Consider the following 11,893-nt stretch of genomic DNA (forward strand, 5'->3'; position numbering starts at 1 on the left):
CTCTCGTCCCTCGCACTGGGGAAGGTCCCTGTGCTGGATGAGGACGTGACGGAGAGTGGGGGAGCCCCTCGGTGCTGAGACACGGCCAGGCCACCAAAGTGCCACCAGGCACAGGCACGTGCCCCCCTCACGTGCGGGAGCTGCCCGCACACGCTCCCCCTGCACGACAAACTGAGCTCCGGGGCCCACCTGGGAGCTGGTGCTGATGGTGACGTGACGGGGAGTTGGCAGCTCCAGAGGGGAATGCGAGTGATGTGTGGGGACAGGATAAAAACCCTCTCCAAGAGCTTGATGAGTGTAGCAGGGGGGAAAAGGCAGCAAAGAGAGGGAGAGTCTGTCATGGAGAGTGTGGGGTGCTGGAGGCTGCAGGAGTGGTGGGAGGCCTGAGGGTTCAGGAGGCTGGAGGACTGATGGGGGTTTGGAGGGTTGTGGGGGGCTGGGAGGGGTTCTGCAGGTCCTGGCCCCATGGATCCTGGGGTTTGGAGGACTGACAGAGTTCCTGAAGGACCTGAGGGCTGCAGGGCTGATGGGGGTCCTGAGGATTCTCAGGGTTGGAGGAGTGGCAGCATCCCACAGATGCTGAGAGCGGCAGGACCAGTGGGGGTCCAGAGAGTCCTGGACACTTTAGAACTGATTGGGGTCCTGAGGCACCTGGGGGTTGAAGGACTGATGGAGTTCCTGTAGGACCTGGGGGCTGCAGGGCTGATGGGGGTCCTGAAGATTTTAGGAGGTGGAGGAGTGACAGCATCCCACAGATCCTGAGAGCACCAGGACCAGTGGGGGTCCAGAGAGTCCAGTAGGACTGATGTGGGTCCTGAGGACACTTTAGGACTGATGGGGGTCCTGAGGCACCTGGAGGTTGCAGGACTGATGGGGGTCCTGCAGGTCCTGGGCTGCACCAGTGGGTGCACCAGTGTCACTGGGGCTGTGCAGTGACTTCCCTCTATCCCATTTTCTGTGTCCCTTGTCCCCAAGTGCAGTTACAGCACCAGCCCCTTCATGGGTGTCCTGCAGCAGGGTAGGGGACTCTGAGCAGGGGGACAAGGATGGCCAGCACAGGCAGGAGGATGACAGAGACCCCCTATGGATCTACCCACAGGCACCAAGAAATTGCCTCTGTAGCAGCATGAGCTCTGAGCCACTTTGATGAGAAAAGTGGCCACAATTTGGAGCCTTTCCAATCACTGCGAGCTGAGTGCTGGCTGCAATCAGACATCAGGAAAAGCCAGGAAAAGCAGGAGACTGGGATGAGGGGCTACATCACCAGGCTGGGCTGTGCCCCCCTAGTTTGGGTGCTGTGTCCTGAGGTCCCTGTAATGGGGTGACATTGCACTGATATTGACACCTCAGCATCCTTTTAATGGGTTTGGAGTGATGCCTGGGTGCTGCCAGCACCCACAGGGGTGGAGGATGACACAAGGAGGGGTCAGGGGTGCCAGTGTGAGGGGCGAGGAGCCCCTCACTGCACCAGGACCTCCATCTTGTTGCTGCCCTTTTTCTTGCAGACGGGGCCGTTGGCGCTGGCCTTGGGTGACTCCACCACGGTGATGGACACGTCGCCCTTTGGGAAGTGGGTGGAGAACCTGGGGGGGCAGGATGGAGGAGAGGGGTTGGATGGGGAGGGGTCAGGATGGGGAGGTGGGAAGGGGACACGCCCAGGGCCATCCCCTCATTGCCCAATGAGCTGCCTTGGGTACACCCACTCCTCAGCATCTTCCTTCTGCAGCCAATCAGGGCACTCACATGGTGCCCCACCCTTGGAGGCTCCACCTCCACCTCAATCCCATCCTGGGCACTGCCCTGTCCCACCCACAATAACCCCACCCACTGTAACCCCACCCTCCAGTGCCCACACCCACATCAGCCCCACCCTCCTGGCCCCACCCAAGGTAGCCCCACCCTGTCCCACCCACAATAACCCCACCCACTGTAACCCCACCCTCCAGTGCCCACACCCACACCAGCCCCACCCTCCTGGCCCCACCCTGTCCCACCCACAATAACCCCACCCACATCAGCCCCACCCTCCTGGCCCCACCCAAGGTAGCCCCACCCACAGAAGCCACACCCTCTGCACCCCCAGCCCTGACCCATCCACACAGCCCCACCCATTGCAGTACTGCCCTTCCGACCCCACCCACTGTGACCACACCCACAATAGCCACGCCGACCAAAGCCCCACCCACACCTGTCAGTGATGTGCAGGGGCAGCGCCTGCCCGGTGGCGGCCTCAAAGGTCTGGTGCAGGCGGGTGACCAGCTCGATGAGGTGGTCACTGACCAGCAGGAAGTCGCCCTTGGCCCCCACTGTGGAGACCTGTGGGGCAAGAGGGGGGTCAGCCCTGCTGGGGACCCCCTGAACCCCCAGGGCCCCCCTCCCCAGGTACCTCCTTGAGGTGCAGGGCCAGGAATCCGTCAGAGAAGCGGGTGACTGAGACGCCACGGATGTCACTGAGGGTGAGGACGGTCTTGGGCTGGGCAGCCTTGGGGTCACCCAGGACCAGGTGCTCGGTGGTGAGGAGCAGCAGGCGTGGGACTGTCTGTGGGTGGGGGTCAGCGTGGGCAGGGGGTTATGGTGGTCTCATGTACCCTCTTGCTGCTCAGGGGACGGTGCCAAGGCAGGATCTCACCTTTCCATTGGCCCTGTTCACCTTCATCACGCTGTCAGCCATCACCAGCTTGTCCTTGGCCACGGCGTGGAGCTTCTGGTACTTGGGGTTCTGCTTCAGCCCCAGGTACTCTCCACGGAAGGGCTGCTGCAGGCTGGGGACAAGGCCGTCAGCCACTGCTGTCCCAAGCTCCCCTGAACCCCCAGCCCTCTGCCCTGGCACCTTTTGGGGTAGAGGGTCTTCTTGTCCTTGAAGAGCTCGCTGGCACAGAGCTTGGCCTGCAGCTGGGCCCGGCGCGACGGCGTCAGCTGGTCCCGGTACTTCTTGCACTGCCGAGGGAGGAGGCGATTTGGTGCTGCCAAAAATCTCCGGGGTGAGCTGGCGCACCAAGGTCCCACCTGGGGTCCTCCCCGCCTCCCCCTGCTCCCACCTTCCAGTGGTAGAAGATGTTCTTCAGCTCTTGGTTGGTGTTATCCAGGAACCTGTAGGGTGCTGAGGGCCAGGTCCGGTCTGTCACTGACAGAGGTGGAAGGTTCTTTGCCAGCCCCACCAGGTACCTCTGCACCTGGAGGTGACAACGCGGCAAGGGGTCAGCAGAGGACAGGAGCATCCAGCCCCAGGGCAGGGGGCTGGGAAGGCACCGTGGCCCCCTCTCCCCCAGCCCCACTCACCAGCCGCCTGTAGATGAAGTTGGCCAAGTTGGTGCTGGCGGTGGAACGGAAATACCTCCTGTAGGTCCTGCGTGCCTGAGGGGACAGTGCCAGCGGTGAGGACATGGACATCACCCACCACCAGCCCCACAAAGACAAGGGTGTTTCATCCCCTACATCCCCCCCATCCCTATTTGGAGAGGACAGAGGCTCCAGCCCGACAGGGTGGGCGGGCAGACAGACAGACAGCCCGGACACACGGACATAATAACAGACACTGGAAGGGACACACAGACACGGTGTCATGGACAGTGGCGTGGACAGCAGGACAGAGGTGACCTGAGAGCACCTGGCCCCGTTACCTGGTACCCTCTCCAGTGAGCGGCGATGGTGGTGGCGGCCGCGTGGCGTCGGCGCTGGGCCTTCAGCTCCCGGAGGAGCCGGCGAGACTGCCGGGGTGAGAGCCCAGGGAGCCCGAGGGAGAGACACCAACACAGAAATGGAGCGAGAGGGAGAGGCAGGAGAGAGGCAGGAGAGAAGGAGGAAAGACGGGGAGAGGAGATGAGGGTGAATCTGGTCCCACTGTGGGACAAACGGAGCTCCTGGTCCCACCGTGGGGCACACAGAGCCCCTGTCCCCACCCACCCTCCTCCCTCACACCAGGCCAGCCCCACTGGTGGTCCTGGGGGTGCCCAGCCCTCACCTTCCAGCCCCGGGCATACGCCTGCACGATCAGTGCCGACCGCTTCATCTGCTTGTACCGGTTCATTTGCTGCAGGGCAACAAGGGGGTGAGTTGGGTGGGCTTGGAGAGCCAGGGGGAGAGGGATGGGCAGGGAAAGCATGGCCCTGTCCTCACCCTGTGGCCACGGAACCAGGCAGAGATGAGGATCTGGCTCTTGCGCATCAGCTGGTACTGGGTCCGGCACCGCCAGCCCCGAAACATCTTCTGGATGAGGGTGGCGAGCTGGGCCACGCGCTCCTGGCGCCGCCGCTCCAGGTCAAAGAGCTGGGGACAGCCATGGCAATCACTGGGTTACTGAGCAGCTCCAGGGGCTGTAGCAACACCCAGGAACTCCTAGGATAAATCTGGATCCCCACAAACTCCCTGTCCTGGGCTGCAGTGTAGGATGTACAAAGTATTTATTCTATCACCATCTTCATGAACTGTTGAAACCAGGTGGGCTAGTGTTTTCCCAAGCCCCCTGCCTCTTCTGCTAATGGCCTTTGGGGTATCTTCTGCTAATGGCCTTTGGGGTGTCTTCTGCTAATGGCCCATTAACGCCTGGCCCATGAGTCACAGGTAACTCCCTCCAGGGGTTATCTCTGTTAATGGGCCATCAAGGACCCATTTCACACTTCTCATGCTATTGTGAGATGCTCTGCCCAGGGGGAGGAGCCAAGCATTCTCACCTGGATATAAGCTGGTATGTGGGACAGTGCAAGAGCACTTATCCACTGGATTCCCAGAGGAGCAGAGCTCCCAGACCTTTCTACAGGATCACTGCTTCAGGAAGAGCACCTCACCTGGACTGCTCCCACCATCCTGCTCAGGTTGTATTCTGACTCTGTCAGTGATCCTTTGTGTTATTGCATTTCTTTTATTTTACTTTTACCTTTTTACCTTTCTTCTTATTAAATTATATCTCTGACTCGGAGCCTCTCATTCATTTTGCTTTCAAACCACAACACTCCCCCATTCCCAGACTCACAGTGCGCGGCGAGCGGATGAAGACCTTGGTGTGGCCAAACGCCAGCTCCTCTGCGGGGAACTCCAGACCTGCCAGCAGCACCTCAGCCCCCTCCCTGCACCACAGCAGAGACAAGGCTGGTCAGAGACCCCCCCCACAGCAGCCCCCTGACTCTCACAGTCCATGCCAGCCCCATACCTGTCCCCACCATCCCAGCGGGGCCACGTGCGGGGGTTGAGCATCTTGTAGCGCTGCAGGAAGGGGCCGTAGAGCTGGCGGAAGGCGTAGCCCGCCCGCCTCACACGCACGTTCTCCATCAGCCCCAGGTACCGGACCTGTGCCAGCACCAGCTCTGGCGTGAACACCATCGCTGACTTGGTGTCGTTGGGTTTGATGCACCTGCAGAGAGCAGTGGTGGGTTTGGTGGGGGTGGGTTTCACAGGCACCAAAGCTCCTCATTGTCACCCTGATCTTTTTTCAGCCTTCTGATGGTTTGTATTTTTTGTAGTGGTGTTTCTTATAGATTTTCACGCCAACAAAAGTTTTGTAAATTGTTCTTCCTGTTTGCATTCCTCTCTGGAGGAAGGACAACTGATAGACTTCTAGTTTGAGCAGTGTGGCTGGAGAGGTGTCAACCTCATTTGTCCAATCCTTGGTCACTGTCCAAAATCTATATAAATCAAGGTAAAAAACAAACTGCCCCTTTTTTTACTCTGACAACTGACTGTGTGCATGTCCTTAATTTCTTATCCTCTAGCCACACCTCACCCTGGGGGTCTCTGCTGGGGCCTGTACCTGATGTAGTTGGGGTTCTTGGAGTAGAGGTTCTTCATCAGCATCGCCACGGACGACTTGAACTGGAATCCTGCCGTGGGTGGCAGCTTGAGGGAGACTTTCTGGGGGTCCCCCTCGGGGAAAAGCGAGCGCAGCAGCGCGTGCCGGGCCGCCCACATGGCCTGAGACAGGTCACGGAACAGCAGGTCGTTGTTTTTCTCTATGAAGCCCGTCAGGTTGTAGGTGACCTGAGGGGACAGTGCAGGGTCAGTGCCCGGGCAGGGAGGGTGGGACAGTTCAGCATCTCCATGGCTGTTCCCAGCCCAGCCCCACCGATCCTGTGCAAAGCTGGGAAGGGGACCAGGGCACTGGGAAGAGAACTGAGGCACTGGAAATAGGACCAGGATGTTTGGAAGAGAACTGGGGTGCTGAGAAAAGGACTGGGATGCTGGAAGAGCATCCCAGAGGAAGCGGATTGGGGCACTGGGAAGAGGTCTGGGGTGCCGAGAAGAGGACCAGGGAACTGGGAAGAGACCTGAGGCACTGGGAAGAGGATCAGGATGCTATCAAGAGGTACAGAGAGCTAGGAGGAGGTCTGAGATGCAGGGAAGTAGCCTGGGGTGCTGGGAGGAGGACTGGGATGCTGGGAAGAGGTCTGGGGTGATGGGAAAAGAACCGAAGTGCTGGGAAGAGGTTTGGGGTAGTGGTAAGAGAACCAGAGTGCTGGGAAAAAAGATCAGGGCACTGGGAAGAGCATTGGAGTGCTGGAAGGAGAATTGGGGCATTGTGAAGAGGACCAGGGTGCTGGAAAGGGAACCAGGGTCCTGGGAAGACGATTGGGGTTCTGGGAAGAGGATTAGGGCACTGGGTAGAGGATTGAGGCACTGGGAAGAGGATCGGGGCACTGGGAAGAGGACTGGGGCACTGGGAAGAGGATCAGGGCACTGGGAAGAGGATCAGGGCACGGGGAAGAGCAGGAGGCACTGCCGGACCTTGCCAGCATAGTGGTGGATGCGGAAGCAGCGCTCTGGCAGGCTGGTGTCGGTGACGTGCCGGGCGTTCTGCGTCTCCTTGCTCTCGTAGTGCTTGTGTGTGGCCAAGAGCTGGTTGAGTTTGGTGAGGAGGGTGTCCTCGTTGACCACGCCGGGCCGCAGGCACTCCTCGTCCAGCATGGCCAGGATCCCGGTGGTGCTCTGTGCCACGATGGATGGTGTCACCCCAAACCAGAGAAATCCCAGTTTGGGTTATGGGTGGGGAGCTGGAACCCCAAGATCCCAGCACTGGGCAGGCAACTCACATTCTCAATCAAGTTACAGATGATGCTGTTGTCAAAAAACTCCACCGGGGTCCACTGGATGCCCTGAGAGCAGATGTGGGTCAGAGACACAGATAATAACCCAGACCCTGCCCCGTGGACACCCCCAGCTGATGTGGGGCAGGAACCGGACATCCGGCCACGGGGATGAGGATCCTGAATCCCTTCCTGCCATTGAATCTGCTCTCGGCAGGGAGCGGGACGAGGGAGGGACATGGAGCAGAGCTGTCTCCAGCACTTCCCCATCCCAGGGGGGCTGGACCTCCTTGGGGCCGTGCTCTGGCAGGGGCTGGAGGTACCTCTCGGACATATTCCTCCTGTTCCTCCTTCAGCGTCATCAGGATGAAGATCTGCTGCAGCTTCTCGTTGCAGTAGTTGATGATGAACTGCTCAAAGCCGTTGTCCTGCGAGAGAAGGGTCCTGTATGGCAGGTGCTTCCCAAGCCCCCAGCCCTGCCCCATGTCTCAACTGCTGCTCCTGAGCCCCCTGAATGGGGCCTGGTGGTTCCTCCCCTCACCTGGAAGATCTCAAAGCCATAGATGTCCAGGACACCCATCACCTTCTTCTGCTCATCTGACTTTACCTGGGGAAGATAATGAGGTGTTGAACCCTGTGTCAGGTGAGGAGGTCCAGGGTCCTGCTGGGGCTCCAGGATCCCCTGGAGCTCACCTGGATGCTGGTGTTGATGCGTTTCACCAGCCAGTCAAAGAGGCGGCTGTAGATGTTCTTGGCCAGCGCGTCCCGGCCGTAGTAGCCCTGGGGAGAGAAGAGAGGGGCTGGTGCCGGCTCTTGGGGGGCTACCGGGCACCAGCCCCATGGTTGGGGGTGTTCCTGCTCACCTGGGGGACAGTGAGGGTGGTGAGCACTGTCTCATCCCGTGCCTTCACCGTGCGGGAGCACAGCGCCTGCTCCAGCGTGCTGGGGTCCAGCCCGATCAGCTCACAGATCTCACGCAGCTCTGTGTGGGAAGATGGCAATGCCAGAGCCCAGGAGGGGCTGAGGGGGTCCCCACAGCCCCCTCAAACCCATCCCTATCCCCATTCCTACCCTGGGGCTCGGTGATGCTGCAGGCCTCCATCCCACTGGCCTGGAAGCTGCTGCTCAGCTGGATGTTGCCCAGTTTGAGCACCACGGCCGTCACCTCCAGCAGCTCCGTCACCTCAGCGGGCGAGAAGCCGATGACCCTCATGGCATCCTGGGGATGGAAACTACAGCTCAGGGAATGGGGTGGACACCAGGATTTTTGGAGGGAAATCCTGTCTTCCCGTGGGTACCTGCATAGCTTGGAAGTTGGCTGCATCGTCCATGCCGGGCAGGCTGGAGCTCTCCCGGTTCAGGTATCCATAGTGCCCACAGTCCTGGTGGAGCTTCAGCTGCTCTGGTTGAAGGGATAAAAAGCCAGTTCAGCCACGATCCGTCCCCCCAGCTCCTGTTTCACCTCCCAATCCCCCACACTGTGGGGTCTGGACTTACGGAGCAGCTGCGGCGAAGCCCCAGCCAGGAGCTGGTAGAAGATGTGGAAGTTCCTCTCGCCCTTGACGTGCCGGACAATGCGTGATTTCTCCAGCAGGTCTGCGGGGAGGGCTCAGTGTCACTGGGGAGTGTGGAGTGGAACCCCCCTGGGATGGGTGGTGGGTACTCACAGTTGCTGATGACCCCGCCCAGGGGGTCTCCCTTGAAGTCGAACTCAATGTCCATGTATTTGCCCTGGGGAAGGAGGTTGGATCAGAGAAGGGAGTTTTGGGAGGACTAGCAGCTGCACTCCCCACACCCCCATCCCCTCTGTGCTCCCAGCCCCATCAGGGCCAACAGCCCCAGCAGGGTCCAACCCTCCTCCCCAGGTCACTCACGAATCGGGAGGAGTTGTCATTTCGGACAGTCTTGGCGTTTCCAAAGGCTGCAGGAGAGGACGGGGGTTATGGTGGTTCAGGGGGATGTACTCAACCCTGGCAGGTCTGGGATGCAGGAGCCAAGGCTCAGGATGTGGGGCACTCACCCTCCAGCACAGGGTTGGACTGCAGGAGCTGCTCCTTCACCTTGTTCACCTCCTCCCCTTTGCTGCTCACGGCTGCCACGTAGGACATCACCAGCTTGCTGGCCTCTGCCAGAGAGGGGCAGGGGGTCATTGGTGTGGGGCTGTGGGCCCTGGGGCTGTGCCAGCCCCTCACAGTGCCCTGAGCCCCCCTCACAGCCCTGGCTGTACCTGTCTTGCCAGCACCACTCTCCCCAGTGATGAGGATGCACTGGTCCCTGTCCCGGTCCCGCAGCGAGCGATAGGCATCGTCAGCGATGGCATAGCTGGGGAAAAGAGGGGTTGGAAGGGGCTGGAGTCATCTGGGGGCGTCAGGAAATGCCAAGACTTCCCCCTTGTGGCTGTGGCGTTGCCCCAAGTGGATTCCCTTGGACCCTGACACCCTGGGATTGCCCGGGAGTGATGCCCTTGGCACGATCCAGGGGACCAAGGGCACCACCAGCCTCCCCGTGCTCACATGTGGGGCTTCACGGCAAAGAAGCTGCAGTTGTGATACTCCTCCACCTTCTCCGGGGTGTAGATGGGCAGGGACTGGTATGGGTTCACGGAGATCACCACATTCCCAATGTATGTCTGCAGGACAGCGGGGATGAGGGGCTGGGAGGACTCAGGCCAGGTCCTGGTGCTCCCCATACCCACCTCAGACCCTTGACCTCATCCCAGATGCCAGATCTTGCTCCCCATCCCAGATCCTGCAGCCCTCCTTCTTCCCAGGTCCTTCTCCCCATCCCAGACCCCAAATCCCCCTCCTCACCCTTGACCTCGCAGCCCTCCCACTTTGCATCCCAGGCCTCTCACCCTGTTCCCACTCTGGACCCCAAGGTTCTCCTGCTCCCAATCACAGACCCCACATCCTGCTCCCCACCCCAGACTCTGAAGTTCTCCCACACTCCAGACCCTTTTCCCCATCCCAGACTCCATATCCCATTCCACATCCCAGACCCTGCAGCCTTCCCATTCCCCATCTCAGACTCCATATCCCATTCTCCATCCCAGACCACATATCCTGCTCCCCATCCTAGACCCTGCAGCTTTCCTAATACCCATCTCAGACCCCGTATCCTCTTCCTATCCCAGACCTCATATCCCAAACCCTGTATCCCAGTCCCCATCCCAGACCCGGCAGCCCTTCCAATCACCATCTCAGACCCCATATCCCATTCCCCATCCCAGACCCTGCATCTTCTTCCTATCCCATACCCTACAGCCTTCTCAATCCCTATCCCATACCCCATATCCTCTCCCCATCCCATCCCAGACCCCATATCCCATTCCCCATCTCAGACCCTGCAGCCTTCCCAATCCCCAGCTCAGACCCTATATCTCTCGTCCCATCTCAGATCCCATATCCCATTCCCCATCCTAGATCCTGCAGCCCTCCCAATCCCAACCCCAGACCCCATATCCCTCTTCCCATCCCAGACCTCATATCCCACTACCCATCCCAGACCCTGCAGCCTTCCCCTTCCCCATCTCAGACCCCGTATCCTCTTCCCATCCCACCTCTCATATCCCATTCCCCATCCCAGATCCTGCAGCCTTCCTAATCCCCATCTCAGACCCCATATCCCATTCTCCATCTCAGATCCCATATCCCTCTTCCCGTCCCATACCCTGTATCCCAATCCCCATCCCAGACCCTGCAGCCCTCCCAATCCTCATCCAGACCCCACATCCCACTCCCACCCCAGCAGCCCCTCTCATCCCCCCCAATCTCCCCCCGTCCCGCTGCTCACATAAATGTCCTGGCGGCGGAACCGCTCCTGCAGCGTCTGGACCAGCGACTCCTCTGTCAGCGGGTCCAGCAGCACCAGATCCGCCACAGCCTCGGCGTCCAGCGGTGATGAGGAGCTTTCCATGGCCGGGGCAGCTCCAGGACAGCTGGGACACAGCACAGGAGGGCTGGAACCACAGACACCCAACCCCTTCCCCAAAACACCCCCCCAGCTCCTCAGCAGCCTCTGGGATCTTTGCTGCTGCCCCCAAACCCTGGGGACAGGGGACAAGGCACAGGGAGGTCCTTCCCAGGGTATTTTGGTGCCCAGGACCCCCTGGTGGAGCTGGGGACAGCCGGACGCTGAGGGGAAATGGGGACCCGGCCAGGAAATGCGGACACCTGGATCCTATTCTTGGGGTAGGGATTAATTCAGCCTCCACTTCCTCCCTCCTTCCTGGCAGTGGGAAGCCGGGGTGGAGAAGGGAACCCAAGCCCCACGACAGGTCACCCCTGTGTGCTGCTTGTCCCCGCTGTCCCTCATCCCTCACCTGCCTGTGACAGCACAATCACGTTCCCGGAGCTGACCTTCACCCTCGCTTTACAGCTGGGGCGCAGGGCTGTAAACCCAGCCCCACTTATCTGTGCCCCGGGGAAAGTTCAAGAGCGAGTAGAAGGTGGGGAAGGATGGGGCAAAAAAGGTGATGCGGCTTCTAGAGACCCCCCCAGGGGTCTGAGTCCCCCGTGCTGCTGGGTTGAGACCCCCAGGGTCAGCAGCCATGGGTGGGAGTCACAGTAAGAGCCCCCCAGAGCTCCAGGGCAGTGCTGGGCTCACCCCAGTCCCCACACCCCATTTCCCCACACCCTGTGGGATGCAGGTGCCCTGGGATGGGGGTTATGGGGACAGCGTACCCCCATCCAGCTGAGGATTGGGGGGTTCAGGCTCTCCAGGCGCTGTCTGGCAGCAGAGGGGTCCCCGACTCACCTCCCGCTGGCAGAGCAGTGGAGTGGCTTCAGCTGGAGCGGCTTCAGCTGGAGCTGCCCCGGAACCGGCGGGGCTCAGCCCAGCCCAGAGCCCGGTACTGGCCCCGTCCGGCCCACGGAGGGGCG

General features: G+C 60.4%; 1 protein-coding gene across 1 annotated transcript; it reads right to left on the minus strand.

The window, feature by feature from the left end:
• Nucleotides 1–1,368: 1,368 nt before the first annotated feature.
• On the minus strand, nucleotides 1,369–10,928 carry MYO1A (myosin IA; the record flags this gene model as incomplete). The annotated part of the gene is made up of 28 exons (XM_083880883.1): nucleotides 1,369–1,583; nucleotides 2,189–2,316; nucleotides 2,387–2,539; nucleotides 2,630–2,762; nucleotides 2,831–2,937; nucleotides 3,039–3,173; nucleotides 3,280–3,354; nucleotides 3,621–3,707; nucleotides 3,962–4,030; nucleotides 4,117–4,266; nucleotides 4,970–5,063; nucleotides 5,147–5,347; nucleotides 5,744–5,970; nucleotides 6,715–6,915; nucleotides 7,020–7,082; nucleotides 7,337–7,441; nucleotides 7,555–7,620; nucleotides 7,707–7,793; nucleotides 7,877–7,995; nucleotides 8,085–8,232; nucleotides 8,312–8,415; nucleotides 8,511–8,609; nucleotides 8,681–8,744; nucleotides 8,888–8,934; nucleotides 9,034–9,138; nucleotides 9,241–9,335; nucleotides 9,527–9,642; nucleotides 10,806–10,928. 28 exons carry the CDS (start codon nucleotides 10,926–10,928, stop codon nucleotides 1,460–1,462), a joined length of 3,225 nt encoding a protein of 1,074 aa, XP_083737009.1. The 3' UTR covers nucleotides 1,369–1,459.
• Between the last annotated feature and the right edge of the window lie 965 nt (nucleotides 10,929–11,893).

This window comes from Zosterops lateralis (assembly GCF_965231275.1).
Source record: "Zosterops lateralis genome assembly, chromosome: 32".
In the NCBI taxonomy this organism is placed as follows: Eukaryota; Metazoa; Chordata; class Aves; order Passeriformes; family Zosteropidae; genus Zosterops; species Zosterops lateralis.